The following is a 26,123-nucleotide window of genomic DNA, read 5'->3' as shown; positions in this document are numbered from 1 at the left end:
GGACATTGATATGAGTCTCACTGTCTTGGGGAAAACAGATATCAAAGTGCAACTTGATGATTGTTGTAGTTTCTGTTTTACGACACAATGAGCTTGTGTACAAAAAAATATATATTTTGCCACGTATTATCGATGCAATTAAATTTTGTGAGGAATTTGAATGAGCTTTGCGTGGTCATGACAAAACAGAGGACTCGTTAATTGCACTGCGACCCTCGATTATGTTTTGAAAGACCATTTTGAAAGTGGTTAAAGTGTTTTCAAAAATACATGAAAGATAATTCAAAATGAACTTTTAGGTACGATTTTGTCTGTTTGTCTGTATCATATTTAGCCCATATTTTGATTGTGCCGTACCTCTTGCACACCTCACGAACCGCCACTGCTTTAAACCATAGGTCCAGTCCCAATTAGCCTATATGTGCATAAAGTGGAATTAAAACAAAAACTTACTCACTGAAGATACAAGATCAGAAAGCCTGGAGGTGGCAGTGAAAATTGCTCATCAGGCAGAAAATTATTATTGAAAATGAATGAATAACAACGGACTGTAAAAAAAAGGTAAAGTGCTCCCCTGAGTTTAGCACCATGCCATGAAGGCATATAGGGGGTTTGGGGGTGATGTGATCAGCATCACGCCCCTAACCGCCTTTACCCCCCAGGGTTTCCCCCAGGTACCCATGTCATTCGACACTGGGTGGGCGTTCCTTATTTCCTATACAACAGTTATTACATCAAGAAATAAAAATGAAACACAATTCTTATAAATTAAAATTTATTTACATGTATATATTAAATTATGTACTATCTACATCTTATTTTCCACCAATCACAGGGAACAAGCAATGGAAAAATCACAAGGGAAAAAAATAAAAATTACACAATAAATATCTCTTGGACTTAATACAATGGTCTTTATTTGTAAAAGGGCACATTTTTAAAAGAGTATCAATACTGGTTGGGGATATTTCTAACATGGTAAAAGATGCTATGTTCATGTGCTTGTGATACTATTTTATTTAATATTATAAAATTTATGTGGTTAATATTTAAAATAACAATACACTGAGTACTAAAGTTCTAAAAATCTCACTATAAAACTGATGGTTTCAATACAGGGACTTTAAAATTATGTAGGTTCACAATACTTTGACATTGCATACATCACAAAGCTTCTTTACACTCTTAACCATTTGTCCGCCCAACAAATCTTTGATTGAAGCAATATCTTGGAATACTGAAAATGTAACATCAACTATATTCTCATTCTCAATCACACACACACACACACGCGCACACATGCACAAACATACAAGATATAAATACACTCAAAAATGTATTCACTACAGCAGAACAAAATCACTGCAAGAACAACTGAGACGAGTATTCATTACTGACCTTTACATATGGCACAATGTTCAACTTTAGGTGAAAGATTGAACAAATGTGAACAGTATTTGTTAGTACAGAACATGCACTACTCTTCTTTAAAGCAATGAACTTACTGGAATGTTTGTAATTTGAGGATTATTCACATACTCCTGAATATGAAAATGAACTATACTACAAAATGATCATGAACTAGAAGCATAAAAATGAGCTTTGATATAAAGCTACCTGAAGTTGAAAGAAGTAAGAACATTAGATAGGATGTTCAAATCCTTTCTTCATTCACACCTAAATTCACATATACATTTTCATGGCACATTGAAATTGAAAATAATGATGTTATTGCCTGTTCACTAATTTCGAAACCAATTTTCTGCACAAAAGAAAATTTAACAAGATCGCCTTTTTGTATACTGCAGTACACAAAGACTGGTAAATGTTAAACCAATAATTCTCACTTCAAATGCTCTCAAATAATGAGATCCTAACTGGACTAACTTTCCCCTTCCACCATTTAGGATTTATTGCAATTCTAATCTCATTTATAATACCAATGACTTATATCTAAACTTAAAGCAATAAAAATCTCTCTCTTTTCAAAGCAGAACAGTTTTAAACCTGAACTAAGAAATTCATATCATGTCTACTGTTGGCATTTCTGAAATTTCACAGCTCAAATATTCATAAAATATCTAACATAAAAGCTCTTTGGATTTATGCAAGCAATAAGTTACATGTAACGAGTATTTTAATGAATTACTCGCTGTTAACAGCAGGACAATAAAGTTACCTTTTACATGTAACAAACTGACTGCAAAGAGTTACTAAATTACCTTTTGTTCTTTTACATAATAAGTAGAAGCCAAAATATCCTACAACCACAAGAATCACAAACGTGACACATCCCTTTTACCATCAGCTTTATCATCATCTTTCTCAGCTTCCCCCTCCGTCTCGCTAGCACCTGTGCTGCTCAGGGCACTGTCCATCGACGTGATGGTGTTGCTGCTGTGAGGATCCGCAGTGATTTCTGCTGTAGTCGAACCTGTCGACACCCCAGAATCACTTTGTACATTCAGAGGATCTTTATTGACGGGAAGGTTCCCTGCGTTGGAATCCTCTATTGCTTTCCTTAGCTGCAAAAGGTATATGAAGTAAATTTCACCACAAAGTAGAAAGTACACTACAGTCCATTTCATGGCTAAGGAAAATAACCTTTATTTGCTTTGCTGCTGTACTAATGACATTTTTTCCTTCTACAGTGCATTCAGTTTGGCTCGGGGCCAAGATAGCACGTGACTGCAGACGGCAAGGCATTGCACAGATGCCAGCATTTTCGATCCATAACGTCACTCTTATTTTTACGTACATATCTTTAGACAATTATATTTATATTGCATAATGAGTACTAACCTGTGTTTTGAGAGTTGTTCAAAGTGGTCATGCTTGAAACGTGAGCTTCAGACAGTGTGTCGCTTAGTGATCTCCGCCGGCACCTAACAACTTGCGTCTAGTGTTTAATAATGGCAAGAAAACAACTTGCAAACGGAACAAATATGTCAATCAAAAGAAGCCGGGAATGTGAATGCAACTCTTATAACACATGTTAGTACTCGTTATGTAATATAGATATAATTGTCTGCATGCTAAAGATATGTGTATAAAAATAAGCAGGATGTTACAGATCGAAAATGCCGGCATCTGCACCATGTCTCGCTGTCTGCAGTCACATGCTGTATTGGCCCCAAACCAAACTGAACACATGTATAACAACATTCAGAAACACAGAAGCTGCAATGAGGGTGATTGCCACCCCAACTACCTAGATATATATATAATAGTGCATAATACAGTGTGATCAAAGAGTTATGCAACTCGATCTTCAAATGCCTGTTTTAATCTAATCAACATGACTACATTGTATTTTTCCCAACAAGTGACAGCAATGATGTAGTGTGATTTACATGCGTTCGACAACCACAGTCTGAGTGGTCTACAGCAAGGTCCGTGGACTGCTAGTTTCCCCTGCTCTTGAAGGTCTGGTCATAACTTGCCTTTTTTCCAGCCCCCATGTTTACAGACCCAGTAGGGTCTATGTGACGTCATCAGGATGAGACTTCTCCGAGTGTCTGCTATTTCCAACACTGTATAGCATTCAACACTCTTGTTTTTAAGAGAAAAAACGCATATTTAAGAGCATCGCAACACAACGTACGCAAAATACATGAATGTGATGGTGTATAGAAAAAATGTAAGTAAGCAAAATCACATATTTACCCATGGTTACTGCTGGAAAGAATTGGAAAAAGAGCAGCACTGGATCCATTGTTTTTGCTTCATGGTATTTGTCCTTTTAATTTTTGGATCCTGCGGTTCAAATATAGAATTCGAAAAAAAAAAAAATCTTCCTTGACAAAACACGAAGTACTTTCTGTTTACGACTTTTTTTTTTTTTGTATTGAACAGACGAATGATAAGACATTTTGGTTCTCGATCTGACACACACACTTACTCAGAATATTTTTCCTAGCAATCTTGCCTTCACACTAAGAATGGCCAAAAAATATCCGGATTCCGGAAAATTTAAAATCTCTATTCAGAAATTTTACTATCTGAATTTAGGGGATAGAGGTTTATAACCACTTTCCATTTTTCAGGACAAATTGATTAACAAAGCTCTCAATGTGCTGTACTTTAAGTATCGTCTTCCTCATTTCTTGATCACATACTCCGTAAGTAAAAGTAAGGTGCTCCCATGTGCTTTACACAACACCATGAAGGTGTATAGGGGGTGTGGAGTTAGGACTCTACATTATCTTGATCACAGTCGAAGGTGGGAGTGATGTGATCAGCACCATGCCCCTGGCCGCTTTTATACCCCAGAGTTTCCTCCAGGTATTCACTTTATACGATGCTGGCTGGGATCCGGAGCCACTTGAACATGTGCAAAAAATCCCGGTTCTCCCCCACTGGGGATCGAACCTGAGTCTCCTGTATGGTAGTCAGATCATATACTCTGTAAAAAAAAATGTCCGCATCTGGCAATCCCAACTACACAAGTCTTGCAAGAACACTGTTTTCGTGACTAACATATCGTTCTTAAGGCTCTTCTTTGCTGTAATTCCTACTAATTCGGATTTTAAATCACATTCATAACAAACTGGTATAAAAAGAAAAATAGCAACCTGAAATTTGTCTTTTAGTAGCATTTGCTTGGAACTTCTCATCGGACGGAAATATAAGGTAAACAATATGGGAATTTTTCGTTTTCTTGATATATTCATGCGCTTGCAGCACAGTGAGATATTATTTATTGTCACCCAGACACTATAATAAGAATTGCATAAAAAAAACAACTGGAAATACACGAATACAAGCGCAAGGAAAGAACAGTGAAACAAGTTCCCCTTGCTAAAACTAGCAGATACCAAACTTTCCCCAGCGAACTGCCATCCCTATGACGTCACAGTTTTACAACCACTTCGGTTTGCTCAAAAGGGTCGTTATGAACAGACCTTCCAAAGCAGGCGGCAAACAAGTCAACGGACTTTGGACTACAGTATGTGTCTGATGTTTTGTCACAGACGGTATGTAATTTCCCTGACCCATGCTTGAGGAGAAAAAATGTTCGGAGGGGCTATTTTCTCTCGAGTCTTGGGGCTACCTGGAGGAAAGATGCATAAATGTTTCTAGCTGGGGATACCATCCCCCCCCCCCTCTGTATCCCACCCAGTGCTCAATGCGAGGGGGTATGGTACATCCCAGCTAGCACAATTTTTGCAAAGCATCCCCCCACTAACCCAAAGGCTCGACCAAACATCCCCCAACTAATATTTTCCACTTCAAGAGCTGATCTCTCTTTGATTCAAGCACTATCCTAACCTCATATCAACCATTTTATCTTCTCCTCCTCCTCCTATTACAAAGATCACTGGATCTTTTGCCACTGGATTTTCTACCTGTGATACTCAATATAAATTTGTCAGATGAAGTGGCATGTTTAGTTTCTACGACATGTCTTGCAAAACTTGTCTAAACCTTTTCTTATTTTTCTAATGCATTTAAAATGTTCCAATTTTTTTAAAATTTTACAGCACATTTAAGTTTGCAACTGCATTCTAAGATATATTTTCCTGATTTCAATAGATGATATATGTAATATTTACAGAAATAGTGGAAATTTAAGCATCTTAGATGCAGTTTCTATCCACATGTCTTATAATCTTACTCCATTATGAATTTATGTAGCAAATTAATTAAAAATTCAATGTGTATGAGGCTAAAATCCAGTCATATAAAGCAACAAATTGGGGAAAAAATACTCTAGAAGAGACTGAAGATATACTGTACTTACATCAACCACACTATAACACTTAAACCTTCATCATGGTTAAGACTACCACTTACATAAAAAGGTTGAAGGGGGATTTGAGAATTCAGATTCAAGCCACATTGGTGATGGAACGTGGCTTGATGATATTAGTAACTACTCCTATGTTCTAAAGAAATTCAATATTAATGATTCCACAAATACTATAATTATGCAGTGGCACTATCTAACACACAGGCAATATGAATAAAAGTGTTTCATGTGGATCTATGGTCTGTTCACTCTGAGGTGTGATTCAATTTAAGATTCTAAATTATAGTTAACAATAAACTGCAAATATATGAATATTTCCCACTAAAACTTTAGATTCAGAATTAAAACCCAGTGTAGTTCCTTTAGGAATTATTGCAGTTTCAATGCTCATTGTTAAATTTCAAGTACAATAGAAAGCAACTGTACCATGCTTTCAGAATCAAGCAAATAAGCATGGGAAAAAGCTATGTACCTACCAATTCTTTTTTCTTTTTCTGTAATATGATTGTGTCAAACAATGTAGTATGTTTATGTGTCCATCATTCAATTTAATAAATTTAAACTTGCCAGTTCTACTTTGCCCAACGTAATTTGTAAAAACTGATTTTGAATACAAGAAAGGAGAATTCATTAAAATTAACACAAGCAAAACTTTCCACTGATATCTTGATGTAAAAATAAATTGAAACTACTATGCACTAAGATATTAATCAGTTTCTAGAAAAACATTAAAAAAGTTATTTCTTGAAAAGTTAGTGAAACTGTAGGTTAACCAGAGCTCAAACATGGCTCCCTGGTACTCTGGGCTAACGGCTTACCATCAGCTATAGAGACAACCTCTCATTTCAAAACAATTCTCACAACTGTATCATCATTGAAATCAAGTAAGACCAAAAGTTGAGTTGGTGTCCAAGATAGAGCATTGCCACAGAATGCAAAGAACCCACATTAGAATTCTGACTGAGCCATAAGTTCATAACTTTTCAATAAGGTCTTATAGTTATTCTGCATGTAATAAATTATTTCTTATGTTGTTAAACATTACTTTGGACTAAATTTTAATTTTATTGCTTTATAATATACAGTGCTCTAAAAGTTCCCATACTCAAAGGCTGAACAAATACTATGTCACCAAGAGATGTTTGATCTTGAAAAGTTTTACATAAATTCTATCCTTAAAGCATTATTGAAAGTGATATGAATGTACCCATATGTAGTGTGTGGAAAGCATGGACCACTTGTCAAGCAGTAACAAGTATCAATACAAACACAGGAATAATTTGCAGTGCAAACTGTACAATAGGTGCATGGGGATGTGCCGAAAACATCCAGATCTTCTGACATACAGCACTGTAACATGCAATGTTAATTGGGCATTACTCATTGTCTATTTGCTTTAAACTATACTTATTCGAACACTACGTTTGGAGAAAGCATCTCTTCTCTCATCTTCAGTTGCTGGTGGTGGGAATCTAAGCTACGACAAAACATGTGATTCTACTACAAATCCACTGCTCTAAACTACTCCACCTGCAAGATGGCCTTTCCGATTTGCCAAATTTCAAATTAATCAAAAAATGTAAGGTTGAGGGCAGTGTTGATTTGGCATGGAATGGCCTTAAGTATAGATTAAAACACTAGGTGATGGATAATGTCCAATTAACATTGCATGCTAATGTAGAACCATTTTCAATAACATTCAGAGAATTATTATGCAGTACTGTGCCTAGAAAACGATGCAGAATTCTTGCAGCATCTGTTGCGAACTTCTTCATCAATGAAAATATATTTATGTGTTTATGTATGTAAATATATGGGGGATGCTCAAATGGGTGGGGAATACTATGCGTAAAATGCTTGATTGATTTAATTTTTTTCGGTGCTTCGGCACTTTTGAACCCTATGAGAAAAAATTCCCTTATCTAAAACCTTTACCTTAAAAAGGAGGGTGTAAATAGCTCCTTGCCCCCACATCCCCTCCCCTTGTTGTACTTTATATAATGTAACTTTGCAATAATAATAAATGATATAGTACTAAACACCAAGTACAGGAACTTTTAGTTCTTTTAAAGCCAGGTCCGTGCAAATACCATTTCAATGTTAGTTGAAAACTCATTTTAGAACCATACTGGCATGAATTTAGAATCATACATGTGTAAAGATGTAGAGAATGTGATGAGAGAAGTTAATACACATAAATACAGGGTGTCACTAAGCAGCCTATAACACACCAATTAATTAGCTTTTGTTGTTATAAAAAAAAGCTGAGTATTAATACAAGAAATTCACACACGTTTTATGATCACACTAAAGCTCAGCTACATTGGTTCCTGCAGTCTGTGCTCAAACAAAGCAAAGCTATTCTTTTGTTAGCCTGCGTCAAATTACGTATAACGCTGCCATTTACCTGAGAGATTGAAACTGCAATCTAAGTGAAAAAAGAAGAAAATGCTGAAGTAGATATACTAATAGAAAGATACATTTTCTTTATTGCAAACAATGTTGCAACGAATGAAATGTACCAAGGTAAATTTAATAACAGCCAAAATTCTTATTACATTTACCAATAAAAAGCCCTATGCAATGTTCTATTATAGTTCTGTATCTATTAGCACTAGCAATTATCACTTTAGAACTACTATTTTTTTGTATTTGATACATTTTAAAAACATTTTTAAATAAACATGCTTTCACAGTGATATTAACCAACTTCCACCAAGAAAGAACTTAACAAATAAAACACATTAATTAGTGCTGTTATTAATTTCTAGTAGTTCTAATAACACCAATCACCAGTAACTTGAGCCTATGTGAGTTAGGAGGCTCATTTACAAGTGGATATTAGTTCAATAACATTAACCTACACATAATATTCTGTTTCATTAATCATATATGGTTAATTTCCTGTATTAAATTAAGCAGGTCTATGCCTAATCATCATGTATTTTATTTTCTAATATTTAGTGTGAATATAGTACTTGATGACTTACAACAAAGTATAAACAAAATAGAATCCGAGGTATGACATTCTAAATTTGGACAGTTTACATTTTTATGTGTATCTGAAGAACTAATGGAAGGAGAAAATCAATATAATTGGTTTCAAACAACTTGTGCCAAGGTTTTCACATTTGTGACAAAACAAATGTAATGCTGCAAAAGCAAAACGTATTAAAGTAGGATGGAGTCGATGCCAATCTGTCTTGGAAGACACCAGTGGTATCAGCGCTGGAAAGTAATGCTTGAAATTTAATCACCGATACCAGCCGATATTGTCCCGCACCGGGACCATTTGGTCTAAGGTGCAAGCTTTGGGTTCTGGCTACAGGACGTGTGCAGATTTGAGTCCCCTGAGGGAAGCGTAACATTTCTCCTGAGATTTCAGCCTGTGTATGGGACCAGTGGCCACCCACCATCGTGAGGAAATTGGGGAGCTACGAATGAGTAGCATAACTCAGTCATGAAAACCTATGATGACTTGAGGTTTTTTGTGATCACTACACGACACCCCATAAATGTTTGGATAATCTTCCACCTCTGTGGGAGTGAGGTTGGCAGTCGGTGGGTAGGTCCAGGCACTCACGGGCTGACAGTCTCAATATCCTGGAAATTATGCAAAATGCATAATTTTGATTGTTTGGCAAAAGCATTATAGAGAGAAATGGATTTTGTGATTAAATAATTGTTGACGTGAAATTATGAGAATTTTAAAGCAAAACTCAAGTTCCAATTATATTTTAAAATTTATTAATATTTAAAACTACTATAAACTGTTTCAATTTCCAGAACCGGCGTTGGTATTGGTGGGAATCAGTGATAGTTTTGCCATTGGTATCATATCAGGACAAAGTGGTGTTGGCTCAGCTCTACACAAAAGTCATTCTCCCACAGTTTTTACCTACGAAAAATTTCCAGGAACAGTTCCTTGAAATTTTCCAAGAGTTCTGAATGTTTCAAATTGACTTTTATGACGCACTTAATCAGATATGATACTGGCGAAAGGGGAGGGGAAGGGGGGGGGTGTCAACTCAGTCAGTGAACCGGCCCTTTTCACCTGACAAACCTTTAAGAAAAGTACCTGGAGTTGACTGGTCTCAAGGGATTAGCATTTACAATAGGGCAAAGATGTAGAAGATTGGGGAAAAAAGTAATGTGTCAAACATCAAAGATAAATTTGAAACTTTAATTCAGGGAAAACAGGTCAGAACACATCACTAAGGAAGGCCAAAAGTCTCAAATAAAAAAAACAACCTCTGCTTGACAGGCAAGTGTCAAGAGAATGTTCAGACATGCATATAAAACAGGATGAGATATAATAAAATGCGCTAATCCCTCTGCCTGAAGTAAAGATGACAATAACTCTAAAATGGACCCCCCCCCCCCCCACCACCACCACCACCACCATCCAGAGAAAACAGCTTTGGTAACAAATTCTTCAAAAAGTTTACTTTCTCTTTCACCTGAAATTCATGCACATTATTTTCTTCTATCAGCATATCTCACAATTACATATTGACAATACTATAATTATATTTAAGGTTAATTGACTCCCTTCATGGAAAAACATACTTCCTCGTCTTCTGTGATTTTATTGCGGTGCTTTCCATTAGAAACATACACTAGATTCTAGTGTCATATGTTGCTTCACTCTGGTGTTATATGTTGGCATGTTTGTGGATTGCTTGTCAACCATTTGCGGTATGAGAGTGGCTCACCAAATCCCCATCAAATGTGCCATTCTTGTTTGAAATGAACTGATGTTTTAAGTCCACCTTGTGCACAGATAGGCTAATCGGGAGTGGACCTACAGTTTAAAGTGGAATCTGAACCACTGAGTATCTAACCTGGGACCTCTTTATTACAAGACAATGAAGTTACCACTACACCATCGGAGAGGGCAAATGAGCCATTCTGTGAAGCTGCATATCCTAATATAGACTCTAGCGTAAGCTCATGAAACACACCACAGACTGTTCACATACTATCCACAAATTGGCCTCCTACTCCTAACTTTTTATTCCCCAACATTGAGAAATCTAGCAGATGCATGCAATTCTTCAAGACTTACGAACATTGGGGAGGCGGAGCAACTTTCCTACATAGATCACTTGTACAGATGACAACTACTGTAGCTTCTGTTATCATACATAAGCATAACTCATGATGAACCAGTCTAAACATGCTTTCTTACCTTCCAAAGGTGAACTAAAGCTAAATAAAAATACATATCTAAAATAGTATTGTGTAAACCAGGAATAGAAGTGTTATGGGGAAGTGAGAGGTGAGTACCAGTGTGTGTGAGATTCAGGCTGCCAGGTGAAAAGTCGACAGGGTATATAAGGTCGAAAGAAAACAGCAGAAATTTTGCCACTAATATATGTTCTCTACAAATGCACATTAAGGTAAAGTTCCCCATGCATAAAGCACCATGCCATGAAGGCACATTTAGGGGATATGGAGGTATAGCCCCACACATTCTTGATCTTGGCCATTTTGGGGGTGATGTGATCAGCAACATGCTCTGGTCTCCCTTACCCCCCAGGTATCCATTCAATTGAGCCTTGGTTAGTCCCAGAGCTGCTTTATGTGGAGACAAGACTGGAAAAATTCCAAACTCAGATCACCCACCCCAGGAATCGAACCCTGCTGTCTCGCCTAGTAGTCAGACAACCTACCGACTAGGCCACCGTGACCGAATGGACATGTATTTAAGATTTGTAAAAATATCTTGACTTTTTTTTTCTTGAAAACAAGCAACTTCATTATTGTACTTCATGTTTTTAGCTGTCTTTTTGTTTCACATCTTAATAAGCGAGGAGAAGCAGAAACTGAAGCATCACATGAACAAAACACCTGCTTACCTCCTTGAGAGCTACCACTCCTATCAGCCTGCCAATGGCCGTTACGTATGCATGGTTCACTCCCACCATGCTGAAGAGAGAATGAACCTTTAGCAAGGATGTCCTTTCTACGAGCTGGAATGGAGCAGGGTCTATGTGGCACTTTTCAAAATTCACGTCCTTGTTCATTTCTTCCTCCTCCCACTGCTTCTGGTCTTCCGGAGACATGTCGATCACTCGCTCCCGGGGCTGAAAGGGAAAAGTTTCAAGCTGAGAATAACTCTGAAATATAGGTGGTGTTAGATTGCCAATGGTATTGCCTTTTTCCCCCTTCCTTAATTTGAATTTTAAAAAACACACAGAACACTAAAAATATAAACAGAACGATACGAGACACTTTAAAAGTCTGTCCAAGCTTTTGACTCAATCTCGGAGTCAATCACCAGGGCTAGTCGAGACAGTGAAGACGATGCAGGTGAGGTTCGACATTACTGTTGAAGTGACTCGTAGCATGCTGTTTATTTGTTTTGTGTAGTTTTTAACAAGAATAATTGTCAGCATGTGACGTAAGAAGTTTTTTAATGTCATACTGAATTTTAAACTTTGTATTAAATAGTTTAAAAAGGTCCAAAAACAAGGAGTTGCTGACAAGTGCTTTCATTCGTTAATGTCATTCTCTATATTATTCCTATTTGATATTATATATTTTGAAGTTTTCTTCTTAATGAAGACATTCCCTTGTGTTATCAACCAGGTGAAGTTTGGAAAATATTCAATGGTTGATAAACAAAAATGTAATCTCATTAATTATTATTAATAATCATATGCCTGTGTTATCTTAGGGCTTATGTGGACTGACATGCCACTACTGACTCCCAAGCAACATGTGTTGCATGTTGCTTTGGCCTGAAATCTCCCTTAAACTTCACTGCATAAAAGAACAAACTTACTCAAATAAAATAAATTCCCTACAGAGTGTACGTCCTTGTTTTTCAGCATTGATGCCAGAAAAGATGAGTGCAGACAAGGGGAATGGTGCAAGATGATTTTGTGAGGGCCAGTTACATTAAACATATCCCTAAATATTTCCTGTAAAATTCATATTTGAAGTTTTTATTTAATTATCAGATTTTCCATGGTCAGGAATATACTAGCCTAATAAGGACACACAATCTGCCTTTCTTCTAACTTCATCACTATTGCTTATGGAAGTTCTTGAAATACATTTTGGTGCAAAGCACGGCAGGACTATAAACAGAACCTATTGTTCGTGACATAAAATTCACAGACAGAATCTTTGCAAGGGTACAGATAAGAAACAAAAATATGATTTAGATATATAGACTAGATGATTGGCAGCTGATTTTCTCTGAGGTTCAGTATTACTCAATGTAATCCTTTGGATATTATTCTCTTGTGTGAAACATGATACAAGTCAAGACAAAATTTCAAATCATTTTTCTTTCGGTAATGGTAGTATCCAACATATGGATACTTACGCTGGAAGTAAATATTGCATTTAAATTTTTGTTAAATAACACCCACACCCAAGCTGGTATTATAACATGGGATCTTTTGTGGTGAGATGAAAACTCAACAACTTAACGCACTCAGCCACTAAACTGGCGCATGGAATAATGAATATGGGGTCATAAATCTATTGTCTGATTTTAATTTCAAATCAAATCATTCTGTATTGATGGAAATTACTATTTTCTGTTGGATCAAAAAAAAATAAAAAATTCTTGTTCTGTCTCTCACTTCACGACTTTCAAAGTTACAAAAAAATATAAAAAATAAATAAAAATTAAGAGTAAGTGTGAAGTAGTTTGTGTTCTTGCAATTCCAGTTACAGATACACAGGTGTGCAAATTTTTGACCTTTGCAATTTATAGCGACATCCATGGTGGAGTGGTAAGCACAGCACACTATGATGCCAGGAGTCCACGGTTCGAATCCTTGCTTGGGCATGAGCAGTGGCGGTGATCGGGTTCCAAAACTAGGGGGGGGGGGGGGTAGGTGGCAAAACTGGGGAGGCAAAGACAGTATATACAGATAAGGTTCAGCATAGTGCGGGGACAAAAGTGGCAAAAAGGGGGAAGTCAAATGCCCCCCCCCCCCCCAACCGCCACCACTGGGCATGAGTGTTCTTTGTGAATGTCCCATCATCAATTTCATCATATCACTCGTCATCATCATCTTTGCAATTAGCCAAAAGTTGCAAAAAAGCAAAATAAAATACACCAAATAAATATAAACAATGCAATTTACATATATCTTAGAAGAATTATTATTGAGATATGCAGCATCATGTTTGATATTTGTTACTTTTGCAGCTCCTAAAACAAGAAGGCATTGAGGTAAACTTACAGATACAGAAATGCAAAGTGGTCATTTCTCCAGTGATGGCAAAAAAAATATGAGATTTTAAGATGCAAGTGTGATTTTTAGCAACACCAGTTGGCTCTTAATCTTCAAACAAATGATCTCAGCAACCTACTTCCATTTACAATGAGCTTACTAATTCTTCACTTTACACAACCTTTAATCCTGCGTAAACATATATTTGTGCATAAAATGTGCATCAAACTCAAGAGTGTGCGTTAACAAATGCATTGTGATGAAAAAGCAAATGACACCAAGATGAAAGCAGTGGAGATCCTCACAACAAAACCCATAGCTGTGTGACAAAATTAAGGACACTTGAACACTTACCACAATTATTAAATGTTTCCACTTAATACCCTGAATATTAAAGAAGAAATATTAGCATATTTGTACAGCAATGTATACATTTCATCTACTATTAGTATTTACATGGATAATTATTGTATTAATGTGCTGGTTACAGTGCATAGTACTTAATTTCATGGTGCTGAGAGGGGATACAGGATTAAACATTTCAGAATAGTGTTAGTTAAATAATAAAGTATTTCTACTAAGAATGTATATGTATTATTTTAATAAGACAATGACAAAAAAGTACATTAGGAAAGCTTAAACAGGATACAAGAGCAACAGAAAGATTTTTTTTTAATGTGCAAGAAAATTTAGTTTCTCTCTGAGTGAGTTCCATGCAGATATTTTGCCAATCAACTACACTTAACTTTTTTCTTTTCTAATATTTTCTTCATTAAGTGAAGCATCATCAGATGATAAAAGTGAACAATTTATGATGTTCATAGGAGCAAGGCTTTCATTGATATCTTCATGAAGGTAATTTAGATATGGTAGTTTTTCTTTATTTTGTGTTGTGGAAGGTTTCCTTACTTACCTCTTTATTATTGTATAATAAAGAGAATTTTACTTATTTAGACTATGAACAATAGCTATTGAGTTTCATATCGAAGTTTTACTTTTCTAGGGTTGGTAAAGCACAAAGGTTATAAGTTAATTAGTTACAACAGTAGGAAAAGCTAATAGAACAGATGCACAGCAAAAAAGGTGAATTAGTCAAGCACAAAGAACATACAAATATGCAATGTCTTCCAGCATTAACCCTAGAACTAAAATTTATGTATGCTTTGCACTCAAATCCCTCCCCTCTCACACCCACTCACCCCTCCACCTAGCAGTGCCTTGGGCATTCTGTCAGACGTGAGGCAGCACTGTGGTAAGGAGGGTGCAAGCGCTGATTGTCTTGATTTGGTTTGTTATGTTGTGCACTGTAAGTCAATTTTACGTAGCTGTAGTAAAACGAGAAAAATCTTTCACGGAATTTTGACATTTGTAAGTTCGATATGAATAGTTAGATTTTGAAAACAAAAGTTTAGAAGCATGCACTATTTTCTTGTAAGATTTCAAAATTACATTTGTTCTTTATCTACAGCGTTATGAATATTATTATGGTTTGTTTTTCATTGTTCGAACTTTTCGCTTTCATTCTTAATGTACGTACGGGCTTCTCAATCAAGAGATTCTCTTAAAATATTCTATGTTAAATAAAACCATGTTTATACATTTTAAAATGAAGAATAAAATTCCAATATAAGGAAAATAAACACAATTATGTTCACAAAGAATCGTCATTTTGTTTTCATGATGTAGAGGTTGTGTTAAAAAAAGATTTCTTCATGTACGTAAAATTTACGTAGCGCTAGTTACACTGTAATATTGGAACACAATAGTGTTCTAGGGTTAATTAAAAAGGTTTGTTTACATCCCTTTCCTTATTTTTACACAGTGGTTTGGATCCTACTTTAAATTCTAGGTTCACTCCTGATTGTAACGTTCCATCATGAACGCCTTCCTGAGCAAAACATTCCTCAACTGTGCTGTAAGGCTGTGTGTAATCATGTGACATAGCGAAGTCACGTTTTATAACTTTCTTTTATTAACATGCAGTATTGAGTTTAGTGTATGCACCAAGGGAACCATGTTTCTGCTATGAATGCAAAAAAGAGTGCGGGAGGTGGAAAATCCACCCACTGGGTGTTGTGTGTAGTTTCCAAGATGATGTCACAGCTAATCTCATAATATACTTGATTTGCTGTTGGGAGGATAAGATTCAGATATTTGTTCCTTGCAGTCACATATTAGAAAAATTAGGGGCTGTGGAGTTTTGATGTCATGTTGCAAGCTGTAAATGCACCCCCTCATTTTAATTAAAATCTCTTATCCTTACCATTGCATCAATTGCAACACTGAGACAAGGGAACGATGGAATTCAAGTGGTATCGGTGCAAGATACCATACCAACATTCTTTCCCTTATTGACATTGCAATTCTATCGACAAATATAGAGTGCTTGAAATTTACTGTATGTAAAATGATGGTAACATTTATTATTTTTGTAATTAGTTTGAGGAGGAGAGTAACTCAAAGTTTATTGTTGATTCTAATCCATGCTCCAATTGCGAAAACAGCAAAATTTATTTCTGTAGACCCATGATACTGTGACATTGAGACATCTGGTGGGGAAAAAAAAGGGAGGGATACCATATGTCACCACATAATCGTCGCACCATGTTTTTTCAAGCCAAAAATTGGTTTATAATCTTTCATTGCACAATTGCCACATCAGAAACCAATGATAGTGGGGCACAATCTTAAGACACAGAAGAATACATTTTCAAGTGAATACTTCGCAACCCTCTTGTAAATTTTCTCAAGTGTAATATTTCGACTATAGTACACAAATGAATAACAACTAACATTTTAACTTTTTTCCAACAGGGAAAATGTTTGCTAAAGTGTAATGAAGAAATGTGTGTCGATTCAGTCTTAACATACATTCACGAGTATCCCGTGCATCCTAATCTTGCACAAAGACAGTTTATAATATAATAATAATAACCCATGGCTCTACAGCCCGTAAGGGCCTTGACCTATCTCCCGACTGCCAGTCTCCATCCCACAATCCTACCTAGAGGTGTGGAGATCTTCAACTGGTAATGGGGTGACATGGGGTCAGCACATCGAACCTTCAGCCGTTGTAAGAGATATCCATGACCGGGTTACACTACTCACTCGTACCTCCCCAATTTCCTCACAATGGTGGATTGCCACTGATCCTATACATGGGCCGAAAACCCAGAAATTGAACCACAGTGATAAATGAATTTTTAAGTACCGGCAATACAAACACAATTTTTTTTTTTAAAAAAAAAAAGCTTCACATAATGGTTGCAACCCACTTTTTTGCAACAAAATCTGGCCTAAAATCTGCGACGTTTATGTGGTAAAATATGTTATATGGCTATTGCTGCTTCAGCATGTGACACCACTGCTAGTATGAAAACATTTGGAAGCATATGAAACACTGTTCAAACTTCTTACAAGCTGTGTTTAGTTTCCTACAAAATGATATGACATGTACATTTATTACCCCCCCCCCCCCAACACACATACATATAAGGAAGTTACAAAAGTAAATATTACAGCTTACCAGCTGAACTTTCTTCAGAGTACTGGGGCTGACTGGAGGAGCTGGTTGTTGAGCTTCTGGATCAGGATTCACATCCTGCAAAGTGGCTGACTTGCGGAAGATTGTCTCAAAGGCCAACCGAATCCTGGAAATTGAAGAATCATTAGATGTTTTCTTTTGATAGTTTGATATTTTTCAGTTATACGGTTTATCTTCTCATGACTAAAATTGACTCCCAAATTCATTAACGCTCTATTGATTTTTCTCATTTACACACAAATTAAGTTATTTGAATAAAAAAAAATATTTATTTATTTATTTACTCAGAGTTTCAGATACAGTCTTATTTGGCCATTTACACTAAAACAACATAAAGTAGAAACAAAAAATAACAAAAGATAAAAACAATAACAAGATGGGATAGATTTACATGTTCTTGGTCAGTAATATACAAAAATTACGTTCTGGAAGGAAAATATCTACATTCAGGGGAAGTTTGTTGTACATTTCTGGGAGCCTGTAAAACAAGGAGCGTTGTAGAAGGGATAGCCTAGTGGTTGGGTTGTGGAAGAGTTGCAGGTTGCACGTTTGCTTTTGGGGTAGCCTAAGTGTGAATTTACTGATTAGGAGATCTGTTCTGATTTTGCAATTTATTATCTTGTATAAAAATTTCATGTCAGCTAGATCACGACGAAAGGATGGAGTGTGAATATTCAGAGCAGCCATGGTGTCTGATTTGGATACATGTCGAAAGGAAGGTATTCTATGGCGAACAATTGCAAGAAAGAAACTGAGAACAGAATCTATTCTGGTGAGATTGGTTTTTGAGGCCATTGCTCAAATTGGGGAACAGTATTCAAGGATGAGCGAGATGAAAGATTTGAAGAATAAAGCAGGAGATGATGGGTTTTGAATTTCGCTAAATCTGTATAGAAGACCGAGAAGGCGCATGACTTTTTTAGTGGTAGCTATAATACACGGTTTGTTCAGAAAAAGACCGGATTGAGTGCACTACGTGCAAACTACTTGATGGAATCAAATGAACACAGTTGCGCCATCTAGCGGCATCTTTGTGAAGTACATTGCAAGAAGGCCCGGAGCTCAGTGCAAGCCGTTCGCTCGTGCGAGCAACACGTGTCAGAGTCTGCAGCGGCTTGTGGGACATTTTGTGGCCGTGTGAAAAATGAAAGATTTGCAGGAGCAACGTGTGTGCGTTAAATTATGTTTCAAGCTCAGTAAAAGTGCCACAGAGACGTTCACAATGCTTCGGGAAGCCTTCGGTGATGAAGCAATGAGCCGATCACAGTGTTGCGACTGGTACACTCGGTTCAAAACTGGGAGAACGTCGACGGACGAAGATCCTCAAAGTGGGCGACCGTCCACGTCAACAGACGATGTTCACATCAACCTTTTTTCGATTGGCAAGGAATAGTTTATTACGAATACGGCCCATGAGGACAAACAGTCAACAAGGAATTTTATGTGGAGGTTATGAAGAGGTTAAGACGTGCAGTGATGCGGAAAAGGCCTGAGCTTTGGCAGAACCAAAACTGGATGCTACACCACGACAACGTGCGGGTTCACACCACTCTACTTGCGACTGAATTTTTGGCCAAAAACATGACGACAGTGATTCCTCAGCCTCCATACTCCGGCAGACTTTTTCCTCTTTCCAAAATTGAAATCGACATTGAAAGGTCATCGGTTTGACACAATTGATGACATCAGACAAAAATGTACGAGGGATCTAAAGAGCATTCTGGAAGAAACGTTCCAGGAGGCGTTTCAAAGCTGGAAGAAACGTTGGGAGCGGTGTGTGGCCAGCCAAGGACAGTACTTTGAAGGGGACAAACATGGATAAGATGTACATGTTCAGGTAAAGTTGCTATTCCAACAATCCGGTCTTTTTTTGAACACACCTTGTACCTAGGTCCTTTAGGGTGGAAACGTTTTGGATTGGATTGTTTTCAATAGAATAAGTAGACACCACTTTTTCCTTTTTTAGGGAATAAGTAAGGAAAGAGCATTTCTGAGGGTTTAGTTCTAAATTAACAAGTTCTGTGAGAGCATTTTGAAGAATCATCATGTCATGACGCGATGAGATCTCCTTAAAGAGTTTCCAGTCATCCGCAAACAAAAGTATATTGATAGGGAGGGAGGACAGTTTTTCAGGGAGGTCATCCATGTACAGAAGGAATAGGAGTGGCCCTAAGACACTTCCCTGAGGAACTCCAGACAAAAAGGGAAGAAAGTTAGAAGAGGTACCTGAAAGAACAACATGTTGTTCACGCTCATGGAGGTAGTTCTGAAGTAAAGAGAGAAATTTGCCATGGATGTTAAATCTGGATGATAATTTATGAAGAAGAAATTTATGATTAATTTTGTCAAAGGCTTTTGAAATGTCCAAATATATAGTGTCAAGTTGGGAGTTATTATCAATAGCTCTGGCAGCATGTGAAAGTAAGACGGAAATATTTGTTAGGCAAGAGATGTCTGGAAGAAAACCATGTTGTGCTGTGTTGATATATGGTGACGTAAACTGAAGTAACCTATAATACTTCATTTACATTAAACAGGGTGTTTCATAATAGAGTAAACAGCTTCAAGAATTTATTTTGACTAAACTATATGGAATACAACAATGATATTTGTTGTGTTATCAATCACCAACACTTCAAGTTTCTATGAATGTCTACAAATGGCTACCATGGCTACAAATGTTCAATGTGGCTACCACCAGTTATGCTACACACAATTCTAATTCTTGCCACAGTTTTCCAAAGAACTCATCGTCCACCAAAGCAACGGTGTTTCTTATTCTTTCCTTTAGCTGTTGCACATTCTGCAGCATACAAGGCACATAGACTTTGTCTTTCACAAAGCCCCAATGCAGAAGTCTAGGGGTGTAAGGTCCCAGGACCCGTGAATGTCGCAATTTTCTTTCACTACACCAGCATCACAATGACCGTGTTTACAAAAGTCTTGCACATGAAAACAAAACTTTCAGATTTTCTCACTGTTATACAACAACCCTCATTGTTGTTTTTCAGATAATGTTTTTAATAATAAACATTTTAAGTTGTTTACTCTATTGTGATACATGCTGTATGCAACAAACTTCTGAAATAAATATATGTTACAATTTTTTCTTCATCTAATTATTCTAAAAAGCATACATCTTATTATTATTGTTCTACAATATGGTGCTGAATACATGGACACAGAAGTACTTAACTAAAAATTTAATTTGCAAGTGCACCAGCTTACCGGCTTTCAGCTCCTGTCACTGTTGTGTATGGAGTGGTCGGTGGGCTGACCAATGGACTGAAGCCACGTAATGTAAATGAGTTTGTCTTCTTCAAAATGGATTTCTTTGGTTGTCCACCCACAACTGGACGGAAATGTGGCTATGGAAATAATAATAATTTTAAGAAATAAAATTATACCATGTTGCATCCCAAATGCATATTTCAAATTTTGACCATTTCTGATTTTAAACAACTTTGCACATATATTAGCAATTACTTGGTTGGTATTGTATATATCAAATCATCATTAGTAAATTATATAATAACTCTCTTATACAGGGTGTTCATAAAGTCTCAGTACCATTACAAAAAACATAGCTCTGAAACTACATGCAATAGAACAATGCTGTAGATTGCAAAATGAGCTACAACTCTCCACGTTTATATGCCATACACCTCAATGTGTGCCCCTCTAGTTGCTCTCAGAACATCAAGGCGGCAATACACTTCTGCCCATAAACGCCCCAGCATATCACCAGTAAGTTAGAATATTCTCCTTTATTCTTCTTCGAAGAGTAGCAACATCTGAAACAGTAGTGAGGTAAACACAATCTTTGACATACCCCAAGAAGAAGAAGCATTGTTCTAATGCATGTAGTTCCCGAGCTATGTTTTTCTCAATGGTACCGGGACTTTATGAACATCTTGTAAATAATATTCAGTATAATTTTTTTCTGATGTGCATAAAAACATCTGGACTGTGAGCAAAGCAAGCAAAAACAAAAAAGTGCAATTTCATTACAAACGACCAACAATGCTATCACAGTGCACCATGTTATTTATTCACTCTTTCCTGCTGAGTGGGGGAAGGGGAGCTCTTTCTTGTTTCTTACTTTCTTAAGGCCATGTGGAACAGTTTGTGTCCAGCTAAACCCTAACCCCTCTCCCCCCAGACCTTTCCCTGGGGGTGAGCTCGAGAAGGAGAGTTCTGTACACTGGATGGTTGTAGGATGGGGAGAAAATTTAGCATTACGCTTATGGGAGCATTATTTTACTTGTTCTCTCGGGAATATCAAACTTACGATGGGATAGAAAAACACATGAATGGAAAGAGGACAGGTTAAAGATTTTGTTTGTGATGGGAAAGGTCGAAACTTCCATTTGAATAGCCATAACTTGAAGTTGAAGTTGCTTCTCCATAAGAGATTCTCCACGGGATTCTGTAAATACTTATAAATCATATTTTTACAGAGTGTATCTAGCTTAATAATCAACTTTAAAAAATGCTTCCACTTGCAACATAGGAAAAAATTCATACTCTCTTGTTTTTCAGTCATTGTCGATTCCGACAATATTGAAATAATGCACACCTGGTACGAAACTGTTACTCTTCGCCTTAAAAGGAATATTATTATTGTTTAGTCATTTCTATGGAGCTATGATTCCAAATGATCGTCCCCTCCCCATGCAGGGTCCTGAGAACAATGTAGCAAATACAAATTCATTTGTTGCAAAGTATACTATGCATACAATATGGAACAGGCATGAAATTACCAACAAATGAACATTAATGGAAATAATAAAAATTTAAAAAAAAAATCCTCTTATAGAAATCTCAACGCCTCACAAAAAGCTGTCATACTGCAAATACTAACCTCATCACCATTAATAGACAGAGGAGATGGAGGAACTAGTTCATTTGCAGATTGTGGCTTGAGGAATATGTCAGGGGCAGGAGTCACTTCGAACCTTGAAGGTCGCCTCTGCTTGTCAAGACGTCTTTCTTCCAGCATTTTACGCTCCATTTCTTCTCGTGCCCTAAAATGAACACCACCCATGAGAATACTAGTGTTTGCTTACACAAGGCATTACCAAGTTACTTGAAATCTGCTCCTATCTGCCACAGGACGAAAATGAAACAAACAGCACACATTTAAAGATAGCACACCAATATCATGGAAAGGAAAAAAAAATATTTGGTTTTAAACATGTTTCATTTCATTTCAAATTATTACAACAGGCAAGAACATGTTTTATCTGGCACTTGATGGAAGAAGATATGTTAGTGACTTTTTGAAAATACTGAACATAATTTTTAGAAATATTAATAGTGGTTTATGTAATTTCCTGTAATCCCTCCATGACATACCTTTCCTGAGCTTCCTTCTGCCAGCGAGCCGCGACCTGTAACCTTCGCTCCCTGCCTATGTGCTTGTCAATGAGTTTGATCAGTTCCAGCCTTGGAATTGATCCCAGAAGAATCATGGACTCTGCAAGTATGCAAGTTGTATGACAGGTGAAAACATTTGAATATTACTGTGTCAAGAAAATAATAATAATAATTTACCTCTAAAATATATATTTTTAGTACTCTTCTGTTACAACATAAACATTTCATTTAAATAATTCTTGAAGCTTTCCTGGTGGCGAGTTATGAAGAGATTTTCTTGGGATATCAACCAGGTGATTTCCGGATAGGCTTCTGCTAACGCCACTCTCATCTTCAGGGATTGAAGTGCAGAGATGCATCAGGGTAAGGTTGTATGTATTTGGTGTAGGTCACGGGCAAATCACGACAACCTAGGACAGAAGACACCCAGGGTTTACTGTATCATCTGTTCTTGCGGTAAAGCCTACGTTGGACAAACAGGGAGGACAATCGAACAACAATGCATCAAGAAAGCTACATCAAGAATTTTCATCCTGAAAATCAGTGTAAACAGAACATTCCATCCCGGAGGGCCATACAATTGACCTCACAACTATTGAGATCATCAATAAGTCATCCAATTACTGGGACCGAATCATCAAAGAAGCAATAGTCATCCATGAGGAAAAGAAAAACCTCAACAAGGACACGAGACTTGAACTGGACCCAGCCTGGTTAGCGATAGTAGACTGGGAGCGCAAACATTGGAGAGATGCCACTTGATTGGCCCACCACCTACACCTCACCCCTCCCACACCAAATACATATAGCCTTACCCTGACATGTCTCTGCACTTCAATCCCTGAAGATGAGAGTGACGTTAGCTCTCAAAAGCTCGGAAGCCTATCCAGAAATCACCTGGTTGATATCCCAAAAAAAACTCTTCATATTCATTCAAGTTTTAAAATTGATAACATGCTTAAAGGAATGCCATCCTTAATCATTCAATAAATAACTAAACAAAATCATATGCAATATCTCCATCACTAATACTAGGAGCACTGATAACTTGAAAGTTCCCGTCTGCCACTTCCTGAACACTTTTTAAACTTTTACCTCATCATAAGTGTTACATTTTGTAAATGGATGTTTTATCATTAACTTCCAATGAGTATCAAATAATATAAGTTTTAATAACTGTCAGAAATTCACAAAAAATCTAACTTAGGTACAGAACACATAGTTTAAAAAAACTAATATGAGTCTAATTATCATATTCCAAACTGGTTTCTCGCAGAAAAGGTGACTCACCTGGGTTATCCACCAACGGGAAACTCCTTAAACTTCTGTTATCCTTCAGCACTTCTTTCAGTTCTCGGTAGCTCATTCCATACCAGATATATTTCACATCTCGTACCATGAAGTCTTCCACATATATACTGTACATTCCTGTAATGAAAATAACACATGTATATATAATGAACAGGTACTCTTACTTACTGAATATACTTGCTATGCACAAACAACTTGCTCTTTACTTTTTTAATTTTTTGAAGTTACAGATATACATGAACTGATATTTGAAATTCTCGGGTGGGTGGAAATGGTGATAAATTAAAAACCATATTAACTGCATTTTATCATACTGTGAGAAAGATAAAACATTTTTCGTCACTTGCATGTAAGATTCTACATCATATTGTGTTTAAAATAATGTTGTGGCCCTGTGCATACTAAAATGTGTGGAGAATTTTAACTCTTATTTATTCTTCCATAGGTGTATTGTATACACTATGAAGTATGTATTTAAGCAGCACCATAGGTTCGTACCTAATACCTTTTTATAAGAAATGTTATTCCTCTTGGTTGAATAGTTATCATCTTTTAAAAATGTGAAGTGATACATTGTTTACATTTCACTCAGCACTCGTGACTTTGAGCTTGCTTCTGATTGGTTATGCTATGAAAAATGTTACGGAAATAACAGCTGATTCTATCATTGAGAAATGCCATGAAATATGTCATGGCATCTGAAATGCCACAATATTTTTCACTTTACAAGGTAGCATTTTGATCATGGCATAAATGTTAAGAAAAATGCTAAGGAAGATGTTTTTGTCCTCAGCAGGCCTAAGAAGATGAAACAGACTTCTGTATACAATGGAACCCAGATTTTACATTCCCGGATTTTACCTTCAATCTTGATGGTCCCAACATAGCAAAATGCATAAAATTTTCCCCAGTTTTACATTTTCCCTCATTTTAAGTTTTTTCAGCTTGGTTCCCTGGAAAATGTAAAACCGAGGTTTCTCTGTGGAAGGTGAGGAAAAAAAAAAATCAGTCACACTAACAATACGAGGTGTGGCTAGAAAAAAACGGATTGATATTGCGGGTTGTAGATCCGGCACTGACAATGATATAACACAAGAATTGCCATGTACGAAACTTCCAGAAATTACTTCCATTTGGATAGCAAATATAACAAGAAAACTAAAACACAAGTAAAGCAAAGTAACAGTAGTTACCTTTTAGAAGTAGCATGCTGACACTACAAATTGTTACAATAATTCTGCTAATGAAATACTGACACAACTAGCAAAAAAAAAGTATAAAACCAAATAATGTTTTGTTTATGTTACATTATCCACCCAAACTACTGTAATGAAATTACACACATAATGTATTATACTGGTAAAATACCTGGGCGAAGTACTGAAATTTCCTTTCCAAAAGAGCAAGCAATAGAATAGAAATAAATATATTTTCATTACAATATTATAATGGATTTTGATGCACGAATACGATAATTACAGTTAAATCATAATATGAAATTAAACTCTGACTATCTCTGACCAAGGTGTTACCTTTCATCTACTCTGCCAAGAAAGAATAATCCGACAGTGTCAAGGGCAAAAAATCTTTTACAATATTAGAAATTCTTTATTCATGGGCAAAGTTCAGCCTGTGGCTGCTCTACCACTTAACCTGCAAAATCTAGTACAATCAAACAAACAAAAATACAATTCCTACCATAACATAAGAATTCAATTACATTTATCGCTTCTAAATATTTCATTAATTAACACTATAAAAATATTTCATTAATTAACACTATAAAAAAAGATAAAGACAATTTTACTCTACTCAATTCACATGCATCAAAATGTTCGTCTCGGGTTCAAATCTGCTCATTTGTTTTGGATTTGATATCAACGTAAGCATGCTGCATCTAGTCATGTGTACTGAGGCTCTTTCCCTGCTCATCTAG

General features: G+C 36.5%; 1 protein-coding gene across 4 annotated transcripts in view; it reads right to left on the bottom strand.

Annotated features, from left to right (window-relative positions):
* Positions 1-767: 767 nt before the first annotated feature.
* The window catches only part of ClC-a (chloride channel protein 2), a 222,308-nt gene continuing 196,952 nt past the window's right edge, over positions 768-26,123 (bottom strand). For 3 of the 4 annotated variants that reach the window (XM_083135172.1, XM_083135173.1, XM_083135170.1), the window contains exons 14-20: positions 24,167-24,304; positions 22,856-22,976; positions 22,362-22,524; positions 20,726-20,865; positions 17,480-17,603; positions 11,614-11,841; positions 768-2,525 (exon numbers count right to left, since the gene is read on the bottom strand). In XM_083135172.1, coding sequence (XP_082991298.1) covers positions 2,277-2,525; positions 11,614-11,841; positions 17,480-17,603; positions 20,726-20,865; positions 22,362-22,524; positions 22,856-22,976; positions 24,167-24,304 — 1,163 coding nt within the window. In that variant the 3' untranslated portion in view covers positions 768-2,276. Of the gene's footprint in view, positions 2,526-7,962; positions 8,181-11,613; positions 11,842-17,479; positions 17,604-20,725; positions 20,866-22,361; positions 22,525-22,855; positions 22,977-24,166; positions 24,305-26,123 lie in introns of those variants that run through there. The other variant, XM_083135171.1, reaches the window with a different exon arrangement.

This window comes from Lepisma saccharinum, chromosome 14 (assembly GCF_977018435.1).
Source record: "Lepisma saccharinum chromosome 14, izLepSacc3.1, whole genome shotgun sequence".
In the NCBI taxonomy this organism is placed as follows: domain Eukaryota; kingdom Metazoa; phylum Arthropoda; class Insecta; order Zygentoma; family Lepismatidae; genus Lepisma; species Lepisma saccharinum.
This window is presented reverse-complemented; position numbering and strand designations above follow the sequence as displayed.